Source organism: Scyliorhinus torazame, chromosome 9, assembly GCF_047496885.1.
Source record: "Scyliorhinus torazame isolate Kashiwa2021f chromosome 9, sScyTor2.1, whole genome shotgun sequence".
Classification (NCBI taxonomy): Eukaryota; Metazoa; Chordata; class Chondrichthyes; order Carcharhiniformes; family Scyliorhinidae; genus Scyliorhinus; species Scyliorhinus torazame.
The window spans coordinates 128,990,828-129,015,445 of NC_092715.1; the positions used below are offsets into that span (position 1 = coordinate 128,990,828).

General features: G+C 45.9%; 1 protein-coding gene across 1 annotated transcript in view; it reads left to right on the forward strand.

Annotated features, from left to right (window-relative positions):
- Positions 1–254: 254 nt before the first annotated feature.
- The window catches only part of LOC140429472 (tumor necrosis factor alpha-induced protein 8-like), a 211,111-nt gene continuing 186,747 nt past the window's right edge, over positions 255–24,618 (forward strand). The window contains exon 1 of the mRNA XM_072516512.1: positions 255–405. Coding sequence (XP_072372613.1) covers positions 340–405 — 66 coding nt within the window. The 5' untranslated portion in view covers positions 255–339. The remainder of the gene's footprint in view (positions 406–24,618) is intronic.

The following is a 24,618-nucleotide window of genomic DNA, read 5'->3' on the forward strand; positions in this document are numbered from 1 at the left end:
GCCTAAATCAGTTTGTACAAAACTCTTTTCATGTTTTTCCACGGTTTACTACTTGTGACTTGTGCTAAATGAGCAAAAGAAAATGCTCCAGAAAGGAGACAACTCAAACTATTTAACTACCAACTCGGTTGAGGCCAGTGTTGTCCAGCGACGTCTGCTGGTTGGCCAGAGGTAGCCCCGCCTCTATAACCTAACTGGTTCGCCACTGGTTTAGTTCCGAGTTACCAGCGGCGAGTGGTTGGATTATTTGTCACTCGCCTCCCGCCGTTGAATTTCCGCTGTCAAAACTTTTCGAGTGACAGGAGGTTTTTTTTCAAAATTGAGCTTTGCTGTAAATGGATGTTTGGCAGTAGGGGGGGTTGGTGGTCGCTGAAGAGACGCCTGGTGCCGGAGCAGGAGCGGGGGGTAAGTTTACTCTTTCCTCGCCTCTGACACGGTGCGAGTCTAATGCAAGTTTCTGAATTACAGGGTTAACAAATACAGGACCAGGTGCCCAGTTACACAGTGTCAAATGTTCTTGTATCATTAACACCCGCGTTCACCTTCCCTCTATCTCTATCCACGCGGGTTAATATACTGTTAAAGTGAGCTGCTGGATGCCGAGGGAGCTCGGAGTTAGCAGCCCGAACCCCCGGGCACAGGCGAGGAGTCACGGGGGCCTCAGTCAGTGAGCAGCGAATTCTGCATCTCAGTGTTACAGGGGCAGCAGGCAGGCACCGCACTGCTAACCTGTGCTGCTTTTACACTCGAGCTGTGGAATCATCTGCAGCCGAATGACCCCCCCCCCCCCAAAAAAAAAAACATTGACAACTTTGCAATGCAGCATCTGTTATCAGCAGTGAGATGCTGCTACCTTTTGTACTTTGAAAGCTGCGCCAATTGTTTTCGCCACAAATATCAAACCTTGAGGAAATCTCTGTGGCTAATTATGAGTTACATTGATCTCCTCTAACAGGCTGGTAACAAATGTTGGACACAAATCATTTAGAAGCCGGTGCAGTTCCGAAATTCGACCAGAGATCGCTTTAATCATATCGTCTGGACCCCCCCCCCCCCGTAACACACAAGTGAATTAGATTCTGTAGCCAAACAACACGCTTACTGAATCATGAAATGGCTGCAGTACAGAAGGACGCCATTCAGCCCGTCGTGCCTATACCGAACTTCTCTGTAAGAATTACTCCGCTTGACCCGCTCCTTTTCCCACAGTCTTGCATTTTTTTTCTCTTCAGATAATGAACCAATTTCCCTTTTGAAACCCACATTGAATCTGCCTCCACCACATTCCGGATCCCAGCTGCTTGCTGCATAAAATAACTCGTTCCTCAAGTCACCTTTCATTCTTTTGCCAATCAACTGCTACCTACCACCTCACCCACCTGCCCCCATCTTACTCACCTGCCCCCCTTACCACCTCGAGGGCAATTGGGGATGAGCAATAAATGCTGGCCTGGCCAGCGACATCCACATACTGTGAAAGAATACTGCCACCTCACCCACCTACTATCTCACCCGACCCATCTACCCACCCTACTGCACTACCCATTCACCACATTCATTCACTAACATTCGTAATGTACATTTAAACTCATCGAACAGCAGCTAATGCCATAAAAAGAGTGTGACTTTTGTGTCGATCCTCTTCACTGCTATTTGTGAGGATTCCTGCGCTAAGGATGGGGAGGTTGGAGCCTTTTCAAGACATCCAGGTAGTGGGTAGATTTCTTTCTGATCAACGTTGAGAGCTCTGACACTGATCGAAGGTTTTGAGCCAGTGAACTAAATTTCTGGCTAGGCTTGCTGATTATCTGTCATGTTTATTTGCAAGCAATGCAACTCGCATATCCTGGCCATGCCATTCATCATGTTGGTGTGAAGCTTTGATAATCCTGGCATTTTGCTCACTTCTCAATGAGGCTGTAATTGGAAACAAAAATGAAACTATTGATTGTTTGTTTCAGTAGATTAGGCCAGTTTTCCTAAATAAACATTGTTGGATTGAACTACTAATAATACTTGTTGAGCAAATAACTGGTTTTAGACCATTGTGATAGTTCTGATTCATGCTGTCGCAGGTCCGAGAAAGGTGTGCAACACACTTTGACTGTAGAGAACAGTTTTAAATTCTGTCTTAATTAAATGTTCAAAAATCTGTTCCTTCATATTTATTCATTGATGCCTATCTGAACTTTTATTCTGAGTATTGCTGAAACTTCTCCATTGTACAATTCATTGTCATTTTCTTGGCAGTTTTTGTCTGGTAGTTTACCACAGCCTTCAGTGGCAGGGCGAAGAGACAGATCAAGTCCACCTTAGCCGGAAAGGGAATCAAACCTGCACGATTGATATTAGTCTGAACCACACACCAGCCATATATATAGCTATCTGAACTAACCAGCCCCCAATGCACAGATTACAGAGGCGGATAAATAGATCTATTTGTTTTAAACCAGGGCATAGACTTTTTCATTTGTCTACAAAAAGTTCCAGTGATGGAACTAGATGTGATCTCTGCTCCTTCCAAAACTACTCTACTTCTTCCAAAAATAAAGTAATAGAAGACGTAGAGATTCTTTGTAAGTGACAGTACCTAACTTTTAAGACTACCTCTGTGCTGTCAGATTTCTTGCTGACTTCATCAGGAAGAATAGCCTCTAACAAAAGTTCCATGATCTCAAACCCTGCTCCTTGGCTACTTAAGTTGAAATAGAGCATGCAAATCTTTGACATCCTGTTTGACCCTGAGTCAATGTCTAATCTCACAAGCTACCCTTACCAAAGATTGCTCTCTTCTTCCTCGACAACATTGGCTGCCTCTGTTGACCTCCTCCACCTCGCCACCCCCTGCAATATGTAATAGTGCACAGTTTTGACATCTCTAGACTCATGCTTCTTCAATGTTCTCCTTGCCAGCCTCTTTCCTCTATCTCCCATAACTCCCAACTTGTTTTAAGCTGATTTCTGTCTAGCCTGACCCGCAATAACATCCAGTGACCTATCATTCCTCTTCTAGTTTATCTTCATTGGCTCCTTGTCTCTCAGTATGCAGACTTTAAAATTCTCATCCTCTTCAAATTTCTCTATGTTCTTCCCACTCCATGGGCGGGATTCTGCGTCCCGACGCTGTGCGCGGCGGGATTCTCCGTTTCGCTGGCAGATCAATGGTGGGGCAGCCCCACACTGCAGGGGAAACCCCTGGGCTTCCAGCAAAACGGAGAATTCTGACGGTGGAGAATTCAGCCCCATATCTCTGCGAACTTCCCCTTTGTATTCCCGAACCCCCACAACTCCAGTCCTTTGTTTTTTTTTTTGTGCATTATTATTGCCCTTGGTCTGTCTTTACTCTGTTGATGATAGAGCATTCAACCAAAGTTCCCTTACCCTCTGAAATTTCCACCTCTTCACTTCTCTTTGCAACTTTTTAAGATATAAATTTTGAGTACCCAATTCTTGTTTTTTCGAATTAAGGAGCAATTTAGAATGGCCAATCCACCCAACCTGCACATCTTTGGGTTGTGGGGGTGAGAACCACGCAAACACTGGGAGGATGTGCAAGCTCCGCAAGGACAGTGACCCCAAGGTCAGTGCCGTGAGGCAACAGTGCTAACTACTGCAGCACTGTGCCACCGTCTTTGCAATATTTAAGTTACATTTAAGCCACACAAGTGCCATGCAATGGCCATCTCCTACAAGAGAGGATCTAACCATCACCCCTTGACATTCAATGGCATTACCATCGCTGAATCCCCCACAATCAACATCCTGGGGATTACCATTGATAAGAAACTGAACTGGACTAGCCACATTAATACTGTGGCTGCCAGGGCAGGTCCAAGGCTAGGAATCCCACGGTGAGTAACCCGCCTCCTGACCCCGCAAAGTCCACCAACAAGGCACAAGTCAGGAGTGTAATGGATGCCTGGATGAGTACAGCTCCAACAACACTCCAGAAGCTCAACACCATTCAGGACAAAGCAGCCCGCTTGATTGCTCCTCCTTCCACAAACATTCAAACCCTCCACCACCAATGAAATGTGGCAGCCGTGTGTACCATCTACAAGATGCACTGCAGTAACTCACCAAGGTTCCTGAGACAGCACCTTCCAAACCCATAACCGCTACCATCTAGAAGGACAAAAGCAGCAGATACCTGGGAACCCCACCACCTGGAGGTTCCTCTCCAAATCATTCACCACCCTGACTTGGAAATATATCGCCGTTCCCTCACTGTTGGTGGGCAAAATCCTGGAACTCCATCCCTAACAGCACAGTGGGTGCACCTCAATGGTTCAAGAAGGCAGCTTGCCACCACCTTCTGAAGGGCAACTAGGGATGGGCAATAAATGCTGGCCCAACCAATGACGCCCTCATCCGGTAAATGAATTAAAAAAAAAAAAATCTTGTTAAAACCCATTTCGTTCATTCTTTTATTGTTTTTATGCGTTCTGTTTATTTTTTCTCTTGCTCTGTTAAGTGCCTTGTGAGTTTTTCTATGTTATCTGTGGATAAGACAGACAAGTTAACACTTCAGATGGGAATCTAATATTTAAAATTCATTCATGGGATGCTCGTATTTGTAGCCCATTGCTAATTGCCCAGTAATAGTAGTAGTTGTTTTTGCTCCAAGTTTGCACCGACCATTTGAAAGAGCACCTTATCTAGTCCACGCCCCATCCCGGCAACCCCACCTAATCTGCGCACCTGTGGCCATTAAGGGGCAATTTAGTGTGGACTTGTTCAATTTCTCAGGGGAGGGGGTCAGCGTTAACCCGCTGCTTCTTAGATTCTTAGCGGGTTATAGATTGGAAGACCCTCTGTCCCAACCGCTGTCTTTGGGCACCTCTGTCACCATCACGGACCTGTTTCCGGAGTTATTTTCGGGGCCTTCCAGAGACCAGGTGGCGGGAGCGGGGCAAGCATCTGCACCACCACCTCCTGCTGGCACAATGCCCCGGGAGGAGCCTGAGGAGATCCCGCCTGTCGATGATCCCGGTGGCGGGATCAAGGCAGCCCCTGAGTGGTTGGTGGGCCCGTGTCGCCCACCGCACTCAGTGTGGTGGAGGATTCGGGCCCGGAGGGCGACTGTCCGAAGACTGTCAGCCGCCCAGAGTTGGGAGCGCAGGTTGCACGAGATGCTCTGTAGCGGGGTGCGGGTCTCACTCGTACCTGATACTGTGTCGCCCCCTCTGGGGGACTCCCGGAATCTGGCACATCATAATTAAAGGTTCTTTTGTTTTTCTGCCTCTGTAGACAGTTCAGGCAGTGCCCTATTTGCCCCCTCCCTTCACCAATACTCCTCCCTCCCTCCCCACCACCCTCCTGTCCCCTCTCTCCCACCCACTTCCCTTCCCTTCTGTTGGTACAGAGGTGAGGGTGTCTGGTCTCTCCAGCGCAAAATTTAGTGCTTGTACCATTTGTTTATTGTAGAAATGTGTTGTGAACTGTTTTAATAATGAGTATCCACCCCCCTCCCCTTCCCGTATATTGGTACTGAGAGGAGGGTACCCTGTTTCTCCAACACAAAATTAGAGTTTGTACCTTGTATATATATTTTTTACTGTTTTAATAAAAAGATATGGCCAATCCACCTAACTGGCGCATCTTTTGTTGCTACCTCAGTGTATCTTTAACCCGTATGCAGTGGACAAATGACAGCGAGCCGGCTTCATTTAATCAAATAGTATTTATTCTCTCAATCATAATGTTACAGTTAATCAATCACACCATCCAACACAGGTTATTTACAGAATACTGAAGTTCATACTAGACCTTAACTTAACTTTAGAGTGACTAGCAAGTACCCAGACAGATAAAGGCCTTTATCTGTATTCGACTTCGGTAGTCCTCGGTCTGGTCTGATGCTCTGGCTCTGTTCTTCCTTCTGTTCGGTGGCATGGTGGTCATCTTCATGGCGGCCGGTGAAGATCACCATTGTTTCATTGCTGTAGCACGCTGCTACAGAGAGAGATTCTCAAGTGGTGCAGCACCTTTTAACCTGCTTGGTTTTTGCGACCCTTTTGGGCGGTCTGTGGATCGTTGCTAATCAATTGATCAGGGTTCGATCACCCTGATGGATCAAGTCCAATTAGGGGCTGCCGCATTGATTTTGGGGTGGGCACTCAGTGGCCATGCTTGCAAGTATTGGGGGCATGTAGGCCCTTCCAAATAAGGAGTTTAGGTGCCGCTGTATATGGTAAACAAGTGTGATTGACAGGATAGTTCTATTGTTCTTGGGATGGCCTGGAGGTGGCCTTTTTCCTGAGTATTGCAATGTCTAGGTCGCAGCTTGCTCATCAATATTTATTTGAACTGCAGCCTCCTTGTCCTTATACTGGGCTAAAGTTCCCAGCATCCTTTGCAGGATTTCATTTTACGTGGCTGTTCGGTCACACTTTGGTCAGTGGGAGGAAACTGGAACACCCGGAGGAACCCAAGTAGACACAGGGAGAATGTAAAAACTCCACATAGTCAAGGCCGAAATTGAACCTGGATTATGGCACTGTGAGACAGCAGTGTTTTAAAAAAATATTTTTATTGAGCGAGTTTTTCATTATAACGCAGTAAAACCAAAACACAGAATAAATACAGTTCCAAACTTATCCTCCCTCCCAACCCCAACCCCCATTAAATAACAAACCAGAACTAGAACCCCCCTACCCCAACACCTGACTATGATCAATTCCCTGAAATAGGAAATGAAAGGCTGCCAGCCGTGACTGTGTGTGGAGTTTGCACATTCTCCCTGTGTCTACTTGGGTTCCTCTGCGTGTTCGAGTAGAACACTTCTGCCGTCCTCCTCATGATGTACTTTACCTTCTCAAAACTCTATAAGGTCCCTCAACCAGGACAAAACACTTGGTGGAACTGGAGTCCTCCACCAAAGCAGAACTCGCCTTCGGCTATGAATGACGTGAAGGCGAGTGCATCCGCCTTCACCTCTGTCTGCAGTACCGGCAAGTCCAAGAACCTTAAAATGGCCAACAGCGGGCAAGGCGCCAGCTCAATTTCAAGAATCCCTGACATGGCATTGAAGAAAAAGACCTAAAAGCTTACAAGTTTAGGAAATGACCAGAACATCGCTGGCCCCTGAGAATAACGCTTGCACTTATCCTCCTCACCTGGAACAAAAACACTCATCCCTGCCCTGGTCAAATACAATCTATGCACCACCTTGAATTGAATAAAGCTGAGCCTAGCACATGAAGAGGTGGAGTTGACCCTGTGAAGAACCTTACTCCACTCCTGGCTATCAAAACAGGGCCCAGCTCCCTCTCCCTCCTTTTTACCTTGTCCAATGGAAATTGTTCCATTGACAAAATCCAACCATAAATATCCATATCTTCCCCTCCCTCAATTCAGCCAGCAAAAGGACCCTGTCCAACAGAGAGGATGAGGATGCCAAGGAGGACGGAATATGCTTGCGCAAAAAATCACGCACTGGAACAAACCTATTTAGATCAGACATCGGACGTTGGAATTTAACCAACAAATCTTCAAACCCAGCGAACCTCTCCTCTATAAACATGTCCCCAAACTGCTCCAGCCCCTCCTCCATGACCCGAACGATGGGTTGAAGACTGCCGGAACAAAGCAATGATTTCTGCAGATTGCCGGTAACATTGACATGGCGCCCAGCTTAACTGTCTGAACTGCCTCCATATCTCAGAGTGGTCAACACCACCGGGCATAAAGTTCATTTTGCAGAAGCAAAGGGTAGTGGGGGTCTGGAATTCGCAGCCGAGTTGATGGTGGAGGCAGAGACCCTAAACCCTTTTAAAGTCTGCACCCTAAATGCTCTAAGCTGCAGGGCGATGGACCGGGTGCAGGAAGGTGGGATTAGAAAGGGCACCTGGGTGTCTTTGGGCTGCCATAGATAAGATGGGTTGAATGGTCTCCTGTGCTGTAACTTTGCTATGATTCTATAAGCGGCGCCGTAACCAAGACCGGCAGACTAGTTTCCCAGCAAGCACTCACCTCAATCCGCCCCCATAGGGAATCGGGATCCTTAAGCCACCCTGCGCACTTTCTCAATGTTTGCAGCCCAATAGTAAAATAACATAACAAATTAGGTAGTGTTAGGCCCCCTAACTGCCTCTCCCTCTGCAGAAATATGTTATGAATCAGTGGGGTCTTGCCCGCCAGATAAAGGAAGATATCATTTTATTCTCATTCACAAAGAAAGATTTGGGAAGGAAGGAAAATGGGAAGACACTGAAACAAAAATAAGAATATTGGGGGAACCTTAATTTTCACTGACTGGACCCTGCCCGCCAAGGACAGAGGGAAGTTGTACTACTTCTTCAAGTCAGACGTAGCCCCACAGTAAAATTGAGTCCATGAAGTGAGGCCCAGTCGTGTGCTACGGATTCCCAGATATGAAGCATTCCCAAATCGGCACTCCCCGAGGAGTTCGACGGAAAGAATTAATGTTCGTCGAAATTCAACTTGTACCCAGAGAAAAAGCCCAAACTCCTAAATAGCTTTATTATGTCCTCTACATTGGAGGGAGTATCCCTTCAATAAAACAGCAGGTCATCTGCATACAAGGAGATGCTATGCTCCCTCCCTCCCCTCTCTATTCCCCTCCATCCAGTTGATAACCTCAATGCTATGGCCAAGACAAACAATTGGGGAGAGGAGGAGGGGGGGGGGGGGGGGAGGAACAACCTTGCTTCGCCCCTCTATTCAACTCCTCGGGGCATTCGTATGAACACTTGCGGTGGGGGATTCTGTAGAAAAGACGGATCCAAGATGGACATAAATCTGGGCCCAGACCGGAACCTTCAAAGGATCTCGACCAGATAACCCCCATTCCACCCTATCCAATTCTTTTTCAGCGTCCATTGAAATAATCACCTCTGGCTCAGGGACTTGAGAGGGGGATAAAATAATATGAAGTAGTTGCTGTATGTTGGGCGAAAGCTGCCTACCCTTACCAAGCCCAATCTACTCCTCCGCTATCATCCCCCGGAAGGAAGGCAGGGCTCCACGTGCATTGCCAAAACATTTGCCAACAGCTTAGCGTCTGCATTTAATAACAAAAAAGGGCGATACAACCCACACTATGCCGCTCCTTATCCTTATTTAAAATCAAGGAGAACGACACCTGTGCCAGTGTAACCGGCAATACCTCAAGTCGATCTTGAGGCAGTAGTGCTAACCACTGTGCCACTGTCTTCCATTAAAACTCCCACAGTTAAGACATGCATGGATAATACATATATTGTAAATATCAACTAAATATTTAAGCATTGAGCATTACGGAGATAGATACAAATATGCCAGGATAATATGCTTTGTGGAACATCCCCTCAGCAATGGGAGCAAGAAAAGGAAGGTCTCCAAGTTTAAATAATCTTGATGTGAAGTGGTTTTGCTTCATTTAGTTTTGAGGATGGTTGGAAGAAACTTTCCAAAACTTTCTTCAGAAGATTAATGGCATGAACGGCTCTTTCCATTTCAAGAAAAATGCTTTTTTTAAAAAAAAAAGTATAAAATTCTATTTCTAATGGAGCCAATCTCCCATGACTTTGCACATGGAGAATCAAGAACAAATAAAGAACAGTTCAGTCAGGGTTAGAGGGCAGAGATAATGGGACAAAGATAGACAGATGTAACTCCGTTCCTATTGATTTCCATTATAAATTTATATAGCTGCAATATAACTGTACCCTCTAACCAGTTCCCATTATAAATAAGGACGTAGGAATTTATAAAGGGGAACATTGATAGGAAGTGAATAATTGTGAAAAGCATGTAAACACTGCTGACATTTTTTCAGAGTTCAAAAATATACACCGTTTCAATTAACATTTAAATTTACCCACTGAATTGCATTTTATGTATTTTAATGCCTTCTTTAAATTTCACTTCAAGGTCTCAGCCTGTCTCAACATTGTGGGCTTTGACTGGGCATTTTTATCTTGGATAAACTGCTGAAGCTTTTTATCAATTCTGTACCTTCTGTATTTTATAGAATTTTCCCAAATACATATCTTGAGTAGTTAAAGATGGTATAAGCATTGATGTTTCTGTGCATTTCCAAAGGACCTTTAAAGGAAGTAGAGGTTGACAACTCAAATGAGGTGGGGGGGGGGGTGGCAGGTGATAACAGGAGTCTGCCTGCTGCCTGCAGATAGAGTCCGGAGATAGTCACGCGGTCTGCGGGGTGCCGAGGCGGACTGGTTAAAAGGCCCATCTTGGTGCTCTGGGATGTTGACCCAGCTGTAAAAAAGAAAACCAAAATAACCTCCAGACCTCACCTATCATGTCACCATGCTTCCCGTGCCTCATCAATGTCAACTCATGCCATCTCATATTCTCCACCTACCTTTGGCCCTCATAGTGTTGTGTTATGTAATTTGGAATAACACAAGCTGCCACTTGATGCAGCTTTGAGTAAAAGATGCTCCAGACTTTGAAGTGAGTTAATGTGTTTTATTGAACAATTAGCATAGTTCTCAATGAGTTCGACTCTCTGCTAATCGAAATGTAGTAACTCAGTCTAACTGAACCAGCCTTGCTCTAAGCCACGTGCTGGAATGTGATGCTGAGGATGCACCCTGTCTCACTCTGTAGATGTTGGTCTGTGCAAAGAGGCGGGGTGTGACTGCCTCATTCCTTTTTGAGTGAGATACCACCCCCGAGTGTCCTGACTGCTCATTGGTCGTGTCCTATTCTATGTGTTCATTAGCTGCATGTTTGCATATCATGACATCTCCCCTTTTTTATGTTTTGTTGGCGTATGTGAATGTATTTACATGTGAATGAGTCTGTCTCACGTGATTGACGTAGGACAACAGAACAGAGCAAACAAAACAAACGTTCACAAGTCCAGTCTCTGAGGCTTGCGTCTGATCCTGGTCAAACGCCGGAGAGGTGGCGGAGGGGACAACGGCGCCTTGACAGGTGGGATGGAAGCCTGACTGGTGGCCTCATGGTGTGAGGTATCAGGAGGTGGCAATTCAACATATGGAAATGGTGGAGAAAGTGGTTGCGGGCAGGCAACTTTGCGCAGTGCCCGTCGAATCCTTTGCCCGATGAGCCATCAGCCATACGTACAACTTAAGAGCGGGGCGCGGCCTGTCGAACAATGACAGCCGGGGCAGACCACACACCATCCGGTATCTTGATCCTGACACTGTCTGCCGGGGATAGCACGGCCAAATCGGTGGCATGGGCATCATAGCCCTGCTTTTGACGGTCTCTGAACTGCTGCATCTTCTGCAGCACCGGGAGGTGATCCAGGTTGGGCAGGTGTATGGGTGGAAGCGTCGTCCGCAGGTCCCTGTTCATCAGGAGTTGAGCCGGCGACATGCCAGTTGACAATGGAGTCGCCCTGTACGCGAGCAGTGCAAGGTGCATGTCGGAAGCAGAATCCGCGGCCTTGCAGATGAGCTGTTTCACAATGTGCACCCCTTTCTCGACTTTTCCATTGGACTGCGGATAGTGTGGACTGGAGGTGACATGCTGGAAATTGTATGACCTGGCAAACGTGGACCATTCTCGACTGTTAAAGCACGGGCCATTGTCGCTCATGACGGTGATTGGGATGCCATGCCTTGAGAACGTTTCCTTACAGGCTTTGATGACGGTCCGAGAGGTGAGGCCCGAGAGCTTCAGCACCTCGGGGTAATTCGAGAAATAGTCGATGATCAATATGTAGTCGCGACCATTGGCATGAAAGAGGTCGATGCCAACCTTGGACCACGGAGAGGTCACTATGTCATGCTGTTGGAGCGTCTCCTTGCTCTACGCTGGCTGGAACCGCTGACAGGTAGCACAATTCAGGACCATATTTGTGATGTCCTGGCTGATGCCGGGCCAGTAGACAGCTTGCCGGGCTCTGCGTCTGCACTTCGCGACGCCCAGGTGTCCTTCATGAATCTGGCGCAGCACCAAGCTCTGGAGACTGAGCGGAAAGACAATCCTGTCCAGCTTGAGGAGGATACCATCAATCACCGTCAGGTCATCCTTCACATTCTAAAATTGTGGGCACTGCCCTTTCTGCCAGCCATTGGTGTGATTGTGGATGACGCGCTGCAAGAGGGGGTCTTTGGCTGTCTCATCATGGATGAGAACTACCTTCTCATCTGACGCCGGGAGAGTGCTAGCGCACAGCTGCACTTGCGATTCGATGTGCTGGATGATCTCCAGCGGCTCACTAGGCGAGGTGACTGAGCGGGACAATGCATCAGCGATGATGATCTCCTTGCCAGATGTGCGCACCAAGTTGAAGTCATACCTCCTAAGTTTAAGCAGGATTCACTGCAACCGAGGCGTCATGTCGTTCAGGTCCTTGTGGATGATGTGGACCAGGGGCCTATTATCCATCTCGCCAGTGAATGTCGGCAGGCCGTCGACATAGTCATAAAATTTGAGGAGGCTGGTGAGAAGACCCAAGCACTGCTTCTCAATCTGAGCATATCTGGTTTCAGTGGGCGTCATCGCCCTTGATGCGTAGGCTACTGGTGCCCAGGATGATGTGTCTTCTCGTTTAACATAAGAACTAGGAGCAGGAGTAGGCCATCTGGCCTCTCGAGCCTGCTCCGCCATTCAATGAGATCATGGCTGATCTTTTGTGGACTCCGCTCCACTTTCCAGCCCGAACACCATAACCTTTAATCCCTTTATTCTTCAAAAAACTATCTATCTTTATCTTAAAAACATTTAATGAAGGAGCCTCAACTGCTTCACTGCGCAAGGAATTCAAGAGATTCACAACCCTTTGGGTGAAGAAGTTCCTCCTAAACTCAGTCCTAAATCTACTTCCCCTTATTTTGAGGCTATGCCCCCTAGTTCTGCTTACACCCGCCAGTGGAAACAACCAGCCCGCATCTATCCTATCTGTTCCCTTCATAATCTTATATGTTTCTATAAGATCCCCCCTCATCCTTCTAAATTCCAACGGGTACAGTCCCAGTCTACTCAACCTCTCTTCGTAATCCAACCCCTTCAGCTCTGGGATTAACCTAGTGAATCTCCTCTGCACACCCACCAGCTCCAGTACGTCCTTTCTCAGGTGAGGAGATCAAAACTGAACACAATACTCCAAGTGCGGCCTCACTAACACCTTATACAATTGCAGCATAACCTCCCTAGTCTTAAACTCCATCCCTCTAGCAATGAAGGACAAAATTCCATTCTCCTTTTTAATCACCTGTTGCACCTGTAAACCAACTTTTTGCGACTCATGCACTAGCACACCCAGATCTCTCTGCACAGCAGCATGTTTTAATATTTTATCATTTAAATAATAATCCCTTTTGCTGTTATTCCTACCAAAATGGATAACTTTACATTTGTCAACATTGTATTCCATCTGTCAGACCCTAGCCCATTCACTTAACCTATCCAAATCCCTCTGCAGACTTCCGGTATCCTTTGCACTTTTTTGCTTTGCCACTCATCTTAGTGTTGTCGGCAAACGTGGACACATTGCACTTGGTCCCCAACTCCAAATCATCTATGTAAATTGTGAACAATTATGGGCCCAACACTGATCCCTGAGGGACACCACTAGCTACTGATTGCCAACCAGAGAAGCACCCATTAATCCCCACACTTTGCTTTCTATCAATTAACCAATCCTCTATCCATGTTACTACTTTACCCTTAAGCCATGCATCTTTATCTTATGCAGCAACCTTTTGTGCGGCACCTTGTCAAAAGCTTTATGGAAATCCAGATATACCACATCCATTGGCTCCCCGTTATCTACCGCACTGGTAATGTCCTCAAAAAATTCCACTAAATTAGTTAGGCCGACCTGCCCTTTATGAACCCATGCTGCGTCTGCCCGATGGGACAATTTCCATCCAGATGCCTCGCTATTTCTTCCTTGATTATAGATTCCAGCATCTTCCCTACTACCAAAGTTAAGCTAACTGGCCTATAATTATCCGCTTTCTGCCTACCTCCTTTTTTAAACAGTGGTGTCACGTTTGCTAATTTCCAATCCGCCGGGACCACCCCAGAGTCTAGTGAATTTTGGTAAATTATCACTAGTGCATTTGCAATTTCCTTAGCCATCTCTTTTAGCACTCTGGGATGCATTCCATCAGGGCCAAGAGACCTGTCTACCTTCAGCCCCATTAGCTTGCCCATCACTACCTCCTTGGTGATAACAATTAGCTCAAGGTCCTCACCTGTCATAGCCTCATTTCCATCAGTCACTGGCATGTTATTTGTGTCTTCCACTGTGAAGACCGACCCAAAAAACCTGTTCAGTTCCTCAGCCATTTCCTCATCTCCCATTATTAAATCTCCCTTCTCATCCTCTAAAGGACCAATATTTACCTTAGCCACTCTTTTGTGTTTTATATATTTGTAGAAACTTTTACTATCTGTTTTTATATTCTGAGCAAGTTTACTCTCAATCTATCTCACTCTTCTTTGAAGCTTTTTTAGTGGCTTTCTGTTGCCCCCTAAAGATTTCCCAGTCCTCTAGTCTCCCACTAATTCTTGCCACTTTGTATGCTTTTTCCTTCAGTTTGATACTCTCCCTTATTTCCTTGGATATCCACGGTCGAGTTTCCCTCTTTCTACCGTCCTTCCTTCTTGTTGGTATAAACCTTTGCTGAGCACTGTGAAAAATCGCTTGGAAGGTTCTCCACTGTTCATCAACTGTTTCACCATAAAGTCTTTGCTCCCAGTCTACCTTAGCTAGCTCCTCTCTCAACCCATTGTAGTCTCCTTTGTTTCAGCACAAAACACTCGTATTTGATTTTACCTTCTCGCCCTCCATCTGTATTTTAAATTCCACCATATTGTGATCACTCCTTGCGAGAGGATCCCTAACTATGAGATCATTAATGAATCCTGTCTCATTACACAGGACCAGATCTAGGACCGCTTGTTCCCTCGTAGGTTCCATTACATATTGTTCTAGGAAACTATCGCGGATACATTCTATAAACTCCTCCTCAAGGCTGCCTTGACCGACCTGGTTAAACCAATCGATATGTAGATTAAAATCCCCCATGATAACTGCTGTACCATTTCTACATGCATCCGTTATTTCTTTGTTTATTGCCTGCCCCACCATAATGTTACTATTTGGTGGCCTATAGACTACTCCTATCAGTGACTTTTTCACCTGACTATTCCTGATTTCCACCCAAATGGATTCAACCTTATCCTCCATAGCACCGATGTCATCCCTTACTATTGCCCGGATGTCATCCTTAAATAACAGAGCTACACCACCTCCCTTACCATCCACTCTGTCCTTCCGAATAGTTTGATACCCTTGGATATTTAACTCCCAGTCGTGACCATCCTTTAACCATGTTTCAGTAATGGTCACTAAATCATAGTCATTCACGATGATTTGCGCCATCAACTCATTTGCCTTATTCCGATTACAAAGGAGATTAAAAGATGGTCACGACTGGGAGTTAAATATCCAAGGGTATCAGACTATACGAAAGGATAGTATGGACGGTAAGGGCGGTGGTGTAGCTTTGTTGTTTAAGGATGGCATCCGGGCAATAGTAAGGGATGATATTTGTGCTATGGAGGATAATGTTGAATAAATTTGGGTGGAAATCAGGAATAGTAAGGCGAAAAGGTCACTGATAGGAGTAGTCTATAGGCCACCAAATAGTAACATTATGGTGGGGCAGGCAATAAACAAAGAAATAACTGATGCATGTAGAAATGGTACAGCGGTTATCATGGGAGATTTTAATCTGCATGTCGATTGGTTTAACCAGGTTGGTAAAGGCAGCCTTGAGGAGGAGTTTATAGAATGTGTCTGGGATAATTTCCTGGAACAGTATGTAATGGAACCTACAAGGGAACAAGTGGTCCTAGATCTGGTCCTGTGTAATGAGGCAGGATTGATTAATGATCTCATAGTTCGGCATCCTCTTGGAAGGAGCGACCACAATATGGTGGAATTTAAAATACAGTTGGAGGATGACAAGGTAAAATCAAACACTAGTGTTTTGTGCTTAAACAAAGGTGATTAAATGGGATGAGAGAAGAACTAGCTAAGGTAGACTGGGAGCAAAGACTTCATGGTGAAGCAGTTGAGGAACAGTGGAGAACCTTCCGAGCGATCTTTCACAGTGTTCAGGAAAAGTTCATACCGACAAAAAAGAAAGACGGTAGAAAGGGGAAAAATCAACCGTGGATATCTAAGGAGGTGAGGGAAAGCATCAAATTGAAGGAAAAAACATACAAAGTGGCAAAGATTAGTGGGAGACTAGAGGACTGGGAAGTCTTTAGGGGACAACAGAAAGCTACTAAAAAAGCTATAAAGAAGAGTAAGGTAGACTATGAAAGTAAACTTGCTCAGAACATAAAAGCAGATAGTAAAAGCTTCTACAAACATATAAGACAAAAAAGAGTGGCTAAGGTAAATATTGGTCCTTTGGAAGATGAGAAGGGAGATTTAATAATAGGAGACGGGGAAATGGCTGAGGAGCTGAACAGGTTTTTTGGGTCAGTCTTCACAGTGGAAGACACAAATAACGTGCCAGTGACTGATGGAAATAAAGATATGATAGGTGAGGACCGTGAGATGATTGTAATCACTAAGGAGGCAGTATTGGGCAAGCTAATGGGGCTAAAGGTAGATAGGTCTCCAGGCCCTGATGGGATGCATCCCAGAGTGTTAAAAGAGATGGCTAGGGAAATTGTAAACGCACTAGTGATAATTTATCAAAATTCACTGGACTCTGGGGTGGTCCCAGAGGATTGGAAAGTAGCAAACGTGACAACACTGTTTGAAAAAGGAGGTCGGCAGAAAGCGGGTAATTATAGGCCGGTAAGCTTAACTTCGGTTGTAGGGAAAATGCTGGAATCTATCATTAAGGAGGAAATAGCGGGGCACCTGGAAGGAAATTGTTCCATTGGGCAGACGCAGCATGGGTTCATAAAGGATAGGTCGTGTCTGACTAATTTGGTAGAATTTTTTGAGGATGTTACCAGTGCAGTAGATAACGGGGAGCCAATGGATGTGGTATATCTGGATTCCCAGAAAGCTTTTGACAAGATGCCACACAAAAGGTTGCTGCATAAACTAAAGATGCATGGCATTGAGGGTAAAGTGGTAGCATGGGTAGAGGGTTGGTTAACTAACAGAAAGCAGAGAGTGGGGATAAATGGGTGTTTCTCTGGTTGGCAACCTGTAACTAGTGGGGTCCCTCAAGGATCAGTGTTGGGCCCGCAGTTGTTAACAATTTACATCGATGATTTGGAGTTGGGGACCAAGTGCAATGTGGCAAAGTTTGCAGACGACACGAAGATGAGTGGTAAAGCAAAAAGTGCAGAGGATACCGGAAGTCTGCAGAAGGATTTGGATAGGTTAGGTGAATGGGCTAGGGTCTGGCAGATGGAATTCAATGGTGCCAAGTGTGAGGCTATCCATTATGGGAGGAACAACAGCAGAATGGATTATTATTTAAACGGTAAGATGTTAAAACATGCTGCTGTGCAGAGGGACCTGGGTGTGCTGGTGCACGAGTCACAAAAAGTTGGTGTGCAGGTGCAACAGGTGATTAAGAAGGCTAATCGAGTTTTGTCTTTCATTGCTAGAGGGATGGAGTTCAAGACTAGGGAGGTTATGCTGCAATTGTATAAGGTGTTGGTGAGGCCACATCTGGAGCATTGTGTTCAGTTTTGGTCTCCTTACCTGAGAAAGGACATATTGGCACTGGAGGGAGTGCAGAGGAGATTCACTAGGTTGATCCCAGAGTTGAGGGGATTAGATTATGACGAGAGGTTGAGTAGACTGGGACTGTACTCATTGGAGTTCAGAAGGATGCGGGGGGATCTTATTGAAACATATAAAATTATGAAGGGAATAGATAGGATAGATGCGAGCAGGTTGTTTCCACTGGTCGTGGAAAGCAGAACGAGGGGGCATAGCCTCAAAATAAGGGGAAGTAGATTTAGGATCGAGTTTAGGAGGAACTTCTTCACCCAAAGGGTTGTGAATCTCTGGCATTCCTTGCCCAATGAAGCAGTTGAGGCTCCTTCTTTAAACATTTTTAAGAAAAAGATAGATACCTTTCTAAAGAATAAAGGGATTCGGGGATATGGTGTACGGGCCGGAGAGTGGAGCTGAGTCCACAAAAATCAGCCATGATCTCATTGAATGGCGGAGCAGGCTCGAGGGGCCAGATGGCCTACTCCTGTTCCTAGTTCTTATGTTCTTAGCTTCCTGTATTCTGCTTTTAGGGCCTCACCCCTTTATTTACCTATGTCGTTTGTACTGCTGTGTACCACGACCACTGGCTGTTCACCCTCCCCCTCCAGAATGTCTTATTCCCGTTCCGAGACATCCTTGACCCTAGCACCAGGGAGGCAACACACCATCCTGGAGTCTTGTTTGCAGCCACAGAAACACTTGTCTATTCCCCTTACAATTGAATCCCCTATAACTATTGCACTGTCACACTTATCACCCCTCCCCTCTACAGCAGATACAACCGTGGTGCCACGAGTTTGGCTGTTGCTGTTTTCCCCTGAGAGGCCATTACCCTCAACAGTATCCAACGTGGTATATCTGTTTTGCAGGGGAGTGGTCACAGGAGATTCCTGTACTACCTGCCTCACTCTCTTGCTCTGACTGGCGGTCACCCATTCCCTTCTTGCCTGCGGAGTCTGAGCCTGCGGTGTGACCACAGCTCTATACATGCTATCCACGATACTCTCCGACTCGCGGATGCTCCACAATGTCTCCAGTCGCCGCTCCAGCTCTGAAACCCGAGCTTCCAGGAGCTATAATTGGAGACACTTCCTGCACACATGCTGACCCAGGGGACTCGAACTGTCCCCAGCCTGCCACGTGGAGCAAGAGGAGCAGACCACATCTTGGAGCTGTCCACAAATTATTTCTTTGAATTAAACCTTTGAAATTAAACTTTAGAAAGATGTTTTTGTGTCCGATTAAATCCAATCCCCGTATAGTATTTAATTAGATTTAAAAAAAAAAACTGAGTATTTATCCCTCTTGATCTGACAACAAATTAAAAAGTTATTTGATTGAAATTTAAAAAGTTATTTAAATCAAATTAAAAATGGTAATTTAAATGAACCCAAAATCGTTATTTAAGTCAAATTAAACATTTTTTCAATAGTAATTCAAATCAACTGAAGAATGGTAATCAAAGTCAAATCAAAACTAGTATTTAAATCAGGAACTCCAGATATTCAAAATTAGCCCAATCTGACTTTCAGCCAATCAGGTCACAGTCTCATGTGACGTCAAAATACCGTTTTTTTTTCAATTTTGAAACAAACAAACAGCTGTCTTACCCGAGAGTGCTCTTTACTGAAGTCTCGCCCTCTCTCTCTCTGCGCTCTTTATTGAAGTCTCGCCCTCTCTCACTCCGTGCTCTTTACTGAAGTCTTGCCTTCTCTCTCTCCATGCTCTTTACTGAAGTCTCGCCCTCTCTCTGCGCTCTTTACTGAAGTCTCGCCCTCTCTCTCTCCGCTCTCTTTGCTGAAGTCTCGCCCTCTCTCCACGCTCTTTACTGAAGTCTTGCCTTCTCTCTCTCCACTGAAGTCTCGCCCTCTCTCTCTCCGCTCTCTTTGCTGAAGTCGCGCCCTCTCTCCACACTCTTTACTGAAGTCTCGCCCTCTCTCTCTCCGCTCTCTTTGCTGAAGCAACCCCGCACCGATGCCATCCTGACTCGCATCTGTGGATATTTGTCTCCCGGTCCGGGTCGAAGAATGCCAGGACTGGTGCAGTGGTGAGCTTCGCTTCCAGCTCCAGCCACTCTGTCTGGTGTGCCGCCTTCCACTCAAAGGCAGTTGATGTTTCACCAGGTTGCGTAGGGCCGTGGTGTGTGTGGCCATGTTTGGAATGAACTTGCCCAGAAAATTGACCATACCCAAGAAGCGCAGCGTTGCCTTTTTGTCCTCCGGGACCTTCATCGCCTTGATGGCCTTGATTTTGTCTGTGTCCGGGCACACACCATGCTGTGAAATCTGGTCGCCTAGGAACTTGAGCGTCGATGTGCCAAAACAACATTTAGACCTGTTTAACTTTAGGCTGTTGGCATGTACACGGCGGAATACCTTCAGGAGATGGGACACATGTTCTTCAGGGGTTGTGGACCATATGATGATGTCGTCCACGTACACACAAACCCCTTCAATGCCTTCCATCACCTGCTCCATGATGGGATGGAATATCTCTGATGCCGAGAAGATGCCAAATGGCATGCGATTGTATCTGCCAAAAGGCGTATTGAAAGTGCCGAGCCTTCTGCTGGACTCTTCCAGCTGGACTCGCCAAAATCCCTTTGATGCATCCAATTTGGTGAAGAAGTGCGCGTATGCCATCTCACTTGTAGGTTCATCACGCTTCGGGATGGGGTTGTGTTCCTGCATGATATTTTTATTGAGATCCTTGGGATAACTGCAGATACGTAGGTCCCCCGAAGGCTTCTTTACGCACACCATTGAGCTGACCCAGTCAGTCGGTTCGGTGACCTTGGATATGATTCCTTTTTGCTGAAGATCTTTGAGCTGTGCCTTCAGGCGCTCTCTCAGTGGAGCAGGGACATGTCGTGGTGCGTGGACCACTGGCTTGGCATCAGGTCGTAGTAGAATCTTGTATCGATATGGCAGCGTGCCCATTCCGTTGAACACATCTGGATACTGGGCGAGGATGTCGTCGATGCCAGCCTGAAGATCCACATGGGAGGATGTTGTGATGTAAACCCTTTGAATGAGGTTCAGCTGCTTGCAGGTGTGCGCACCTAGTAGAGATGCCCTGTCCGGCTTAACAATTTCAAAGCGTAACTGTGCTTGTGTGTGTCGGTTGGATATGTGCAGATGGCAGGATCCCAGTGCCGTGATGGCATTCCCGTTGTAATCCAGGAGCTTGCAGGCAGCTGGAAGGACCGTTGGGGGCTTCTTAATGCGGCTAAAGTCTGCCTGTGAGAGGAGGTTGGCTGAGGCACCTGTGTCCAGCTTGAATTGGATGGAGCAGTGGTTGACCTTCACCACTGCTCGCCATTCGTCCTTGGAATCCACAGCTAGGATTGACTGGACTTGGGATGAGTCTGGTGTGGCATATTCACACGCTGTAATAATGCCCACATGGTAGGCGTTGTCCAGGCATTCCTCATCTGGATCCGTTGCACTGCTGGGATCAGAATCCTGTGGGCGTTGTTGCACACTCCGGATGCGCCGTCGTCGGAATTGGGAGCGCCGGCTCCTGACTGGTGGTGCAGATCTGCACAAGGCTGCATAGTGTCCAGGCTTCCTGTAGTTTAAACAGCGCTGCATCCGGGAGATGGCCTGCACACTCTCCGCCACGTGGGAGGCTAGTTTATCATTTTCAGCCGTTTTGTACTGGGAGTAACGATTTTCAGCATGCTCATGCACTGTGCATGTTTCAATTGCGACTGGCAGGGTCATATGCTTGATTTTCAGTAACTGCTCTCTGAGGATCTGAGTGAACTCCAAAAACGATTTGGTCTCTGATCATGGAGCCACTGATATCACCAAAGTTGCAGGATTGCGCTAGCAGTCTAAGGTTAGTTAAATATTTTGAAGGATTCATCTTTACCTTGCAATTGCTGCTTAAGTATGTAGCGCTCGAAGATTCCGTTGGTGTCCACCTCACAGTGGCTGTCAAATTGTCCAGGATGGTCTGAAACTTTGTCTTGTCCTGGTCTTCGGCGAAGTGAAAGGAGTTGAATATTTCCAAGGCGTGATCACCCGCTGTGGTGAGGAAAAGCGCTATCTTCCGTGCATCAGACACACCATTGAGGTCTGATGCTTCGACGTAAAGCTGAAATTTCTGCTTGAATGTCCACCAGTTGGCACTGAGATTGCCAGAGGTCCTGAGCTGGTGAGGAGCCGGAATCTTTTCCATTGTGCCGGTATACATTCGCTGGTCGTCACGGATCTTGCTGAGTTGAACTAACTAGATTGAACAGACCCCTGGTATCATGTTGTGTTATGTAATTTGGAATAACACAAGCTGCCACTTGATGTAGTTTTGAGTAAAAGATGCTCCAGACTTTGAAGTGAGTTCAATGTGTTTTATTGAACCATTAGCATAGTTCTCAATGAGTTCGACTCTCTGCTAATCGAAATGTAGTAACTCAGTCTAACTGAACCAGCCTTGCTCTGAGCCACATGCTGGGGTGTGATGCTGAGGTACACACTGTCTCACTCTGTAGATGTTGGTCTGTGGAAAAAGGCGGGGTGTGAGTGCCTCATCCCTTTTATAGTGAGATACCACCCCTGAGTGTCCTGACTGCTCATTGGTCGTGTCCTATTACATGTGTTCATTGTTTGCATATCATGACACACAGCTTCCATGCCAACCTGTGCGCTCTGTCCACCTCCCATTGCTCTTTATAGCATCTGTGCCAACTGATACCAATCTATATCCCCCCATACACCACCCATTGCCCTTACAACCTCCGTGCTAATTCACCCAGTATCCACCATGGGAAAACCTCAGGAGCAATGCAGAGGTGAAATAAAATAAAGTTCTAAGTGTGTATTGATGATGTTTCTAACAAAGGCCCCCATGCTGACTGGGGAAGGGAATTAAACACAAATGCTTTTCTCAGAGTAGAAATTCTTCGTCATCTCTGCCTTAAATGGGAGACCCCTTATTCCCCCATGAGGGAAACATTGTTTCAGCATCTACCCTGTCAAGACCCTGAATAATCTTCAATGTTTCACTCCGATCACCTCCCATTCTCTAATGAGGCTCAAGCTGGTCAACCTCTCCTAATAACGCATCAAAATGCCATTTTGTCTTCTCTAAGCAATAAATAAGAAAAACTATTCATTAAAGAAATTACAATTAATTTGTGGCACTTGGGAAGCCATCGATCTTCATCCTTTGCTTAAGGAGACAAATGTTGAGATTTCTACATGACTTTCATTTAAATACCTGTGAGACAAGAAAAAGTTTGAAGCATTCGAATTTTATATTTTGGTGGTCACCTAACAAACCAGTAATTTTTGGTGAGAAATACTAAAGTGTTCTTCAAGGAGTTAATTAGTTGATATTTTTATGTATAATTTCAAAAACCAGTGACATAACCACTGAATTCTCTTGTGTTGGGTTTCTCACAATAATCCAGGAAAACATGTGATTTTCTACCGCAGCAGTGGACACTAATATGAAGTTATATAAAGATCTTTAGTCTCTAACATTGGAAGTTACATGTGTCTATGAATGAGGCTTTGTAATATGTGTTTGGATGGGCCTTTCCTGTGTTTTGATTCATCTTGAACTCTCTTTGATCGTACAAACTCCCTGTTGGTATTAATAACATGGATACACAGTAGGATTATAGTGAGCGATGTGATGTGACTTTTATGTTTCTGTAATCCACTTAAATTGTTGATCGTGGCATGGCCATATGCCACCATTCCAACCCTCTTCGATCTCTTGCTCTTTGAAATGAATGTCCCAGTGGAATCCTGCTCACTGTGTTAGATATAATGCAAGTAGATTATCAGTCCGTGCCTTGTATTAAAGTTTAATATTTTTGTTGAGACATGAACGTTTAGTTCACAAAGCTGGATGTGCAAGTGAATTTGTGTACAAAAATTAAAATGAATGCCTCCAGAAATTTGGACTGAAAGCTCTCTGTGATTTTGTCATTGGCTGTAATGGTGTGGTTTTCCACAATGCAGTCTTGTGTTATTTCTTTATCCTAGATACCATGGTCCATAGGATTTTTGTGCAGCTTGGTACAAGATTGAATTAAACTGTGTTATTGGTTCTTTATTTATGCAGAATTAATTAACAGCTAATTGATATTTTTGGGGGGAGGGGGCAGATGCGGGCAGATGTGTTTATCTACCTAGCTGGTTTAGCTCAGATAGCTGGTTTGTGATGCAGAACAAGGCAAGCAGCGCAGGTTCAATTCCTGTACCAACTTACCCGAACAGGCGCCAGAATGTGGCGACTAGAGGCTTTTTACAATAACTTCATACTTGTGACAATAAAAGGTTGTTATTATTATTATTAATAAAGCAAATTACAGCGGATGTTGGAATCCGAAACAAAAATAGAAAATACTGGACAATCTCAGGTCGAACAGAATCTGTGGCGAGCCAAGGGAGCTAAAGTTTCATATCTGGACAATTCTGTCAAAGCTGGAGAGAACTGGAAATAGGGTCAGATTTGCGCTATTTTTGGGGGTGGGGGGGGGGGGGGAGGGCATGGGGGGGGGGAGGGGGGCAGGCTATATAGGAGGCCAGCGATAGGTGGAGATTGGCAAATATGTTGTGGACAGAAAGACAAAAAGACTGTAAATGGGGATGATTAAGGCTAAGAAGGGTGCCGATAGTGGCACATAAGATATTAGAATGGGTGAATGGCAGAACAAAGGTGAGCAGTATGTCAAAGGGCAACTGGGAACAGGGAACAGATGGCTCAAGTGGGCTTGGGGGAGAGGGGATAATGGTGAGGGAAAAACATCTATTGGGGCGCCACAGTGGTGCAGTGGTTAGCACTGCTGCCTCATGGCGACGAGGACCGGGTTCGATCCCCGCCCCAGGACACTGTTCGTGTGGAGTTTGCACATTCCCCCTGTGTCTGCGTGGGTCTCACCCTCACAACCTGCAAAGATGTGCAGGATAGGTGGATTGGCCACGCTAAATTGCCCCTTAATT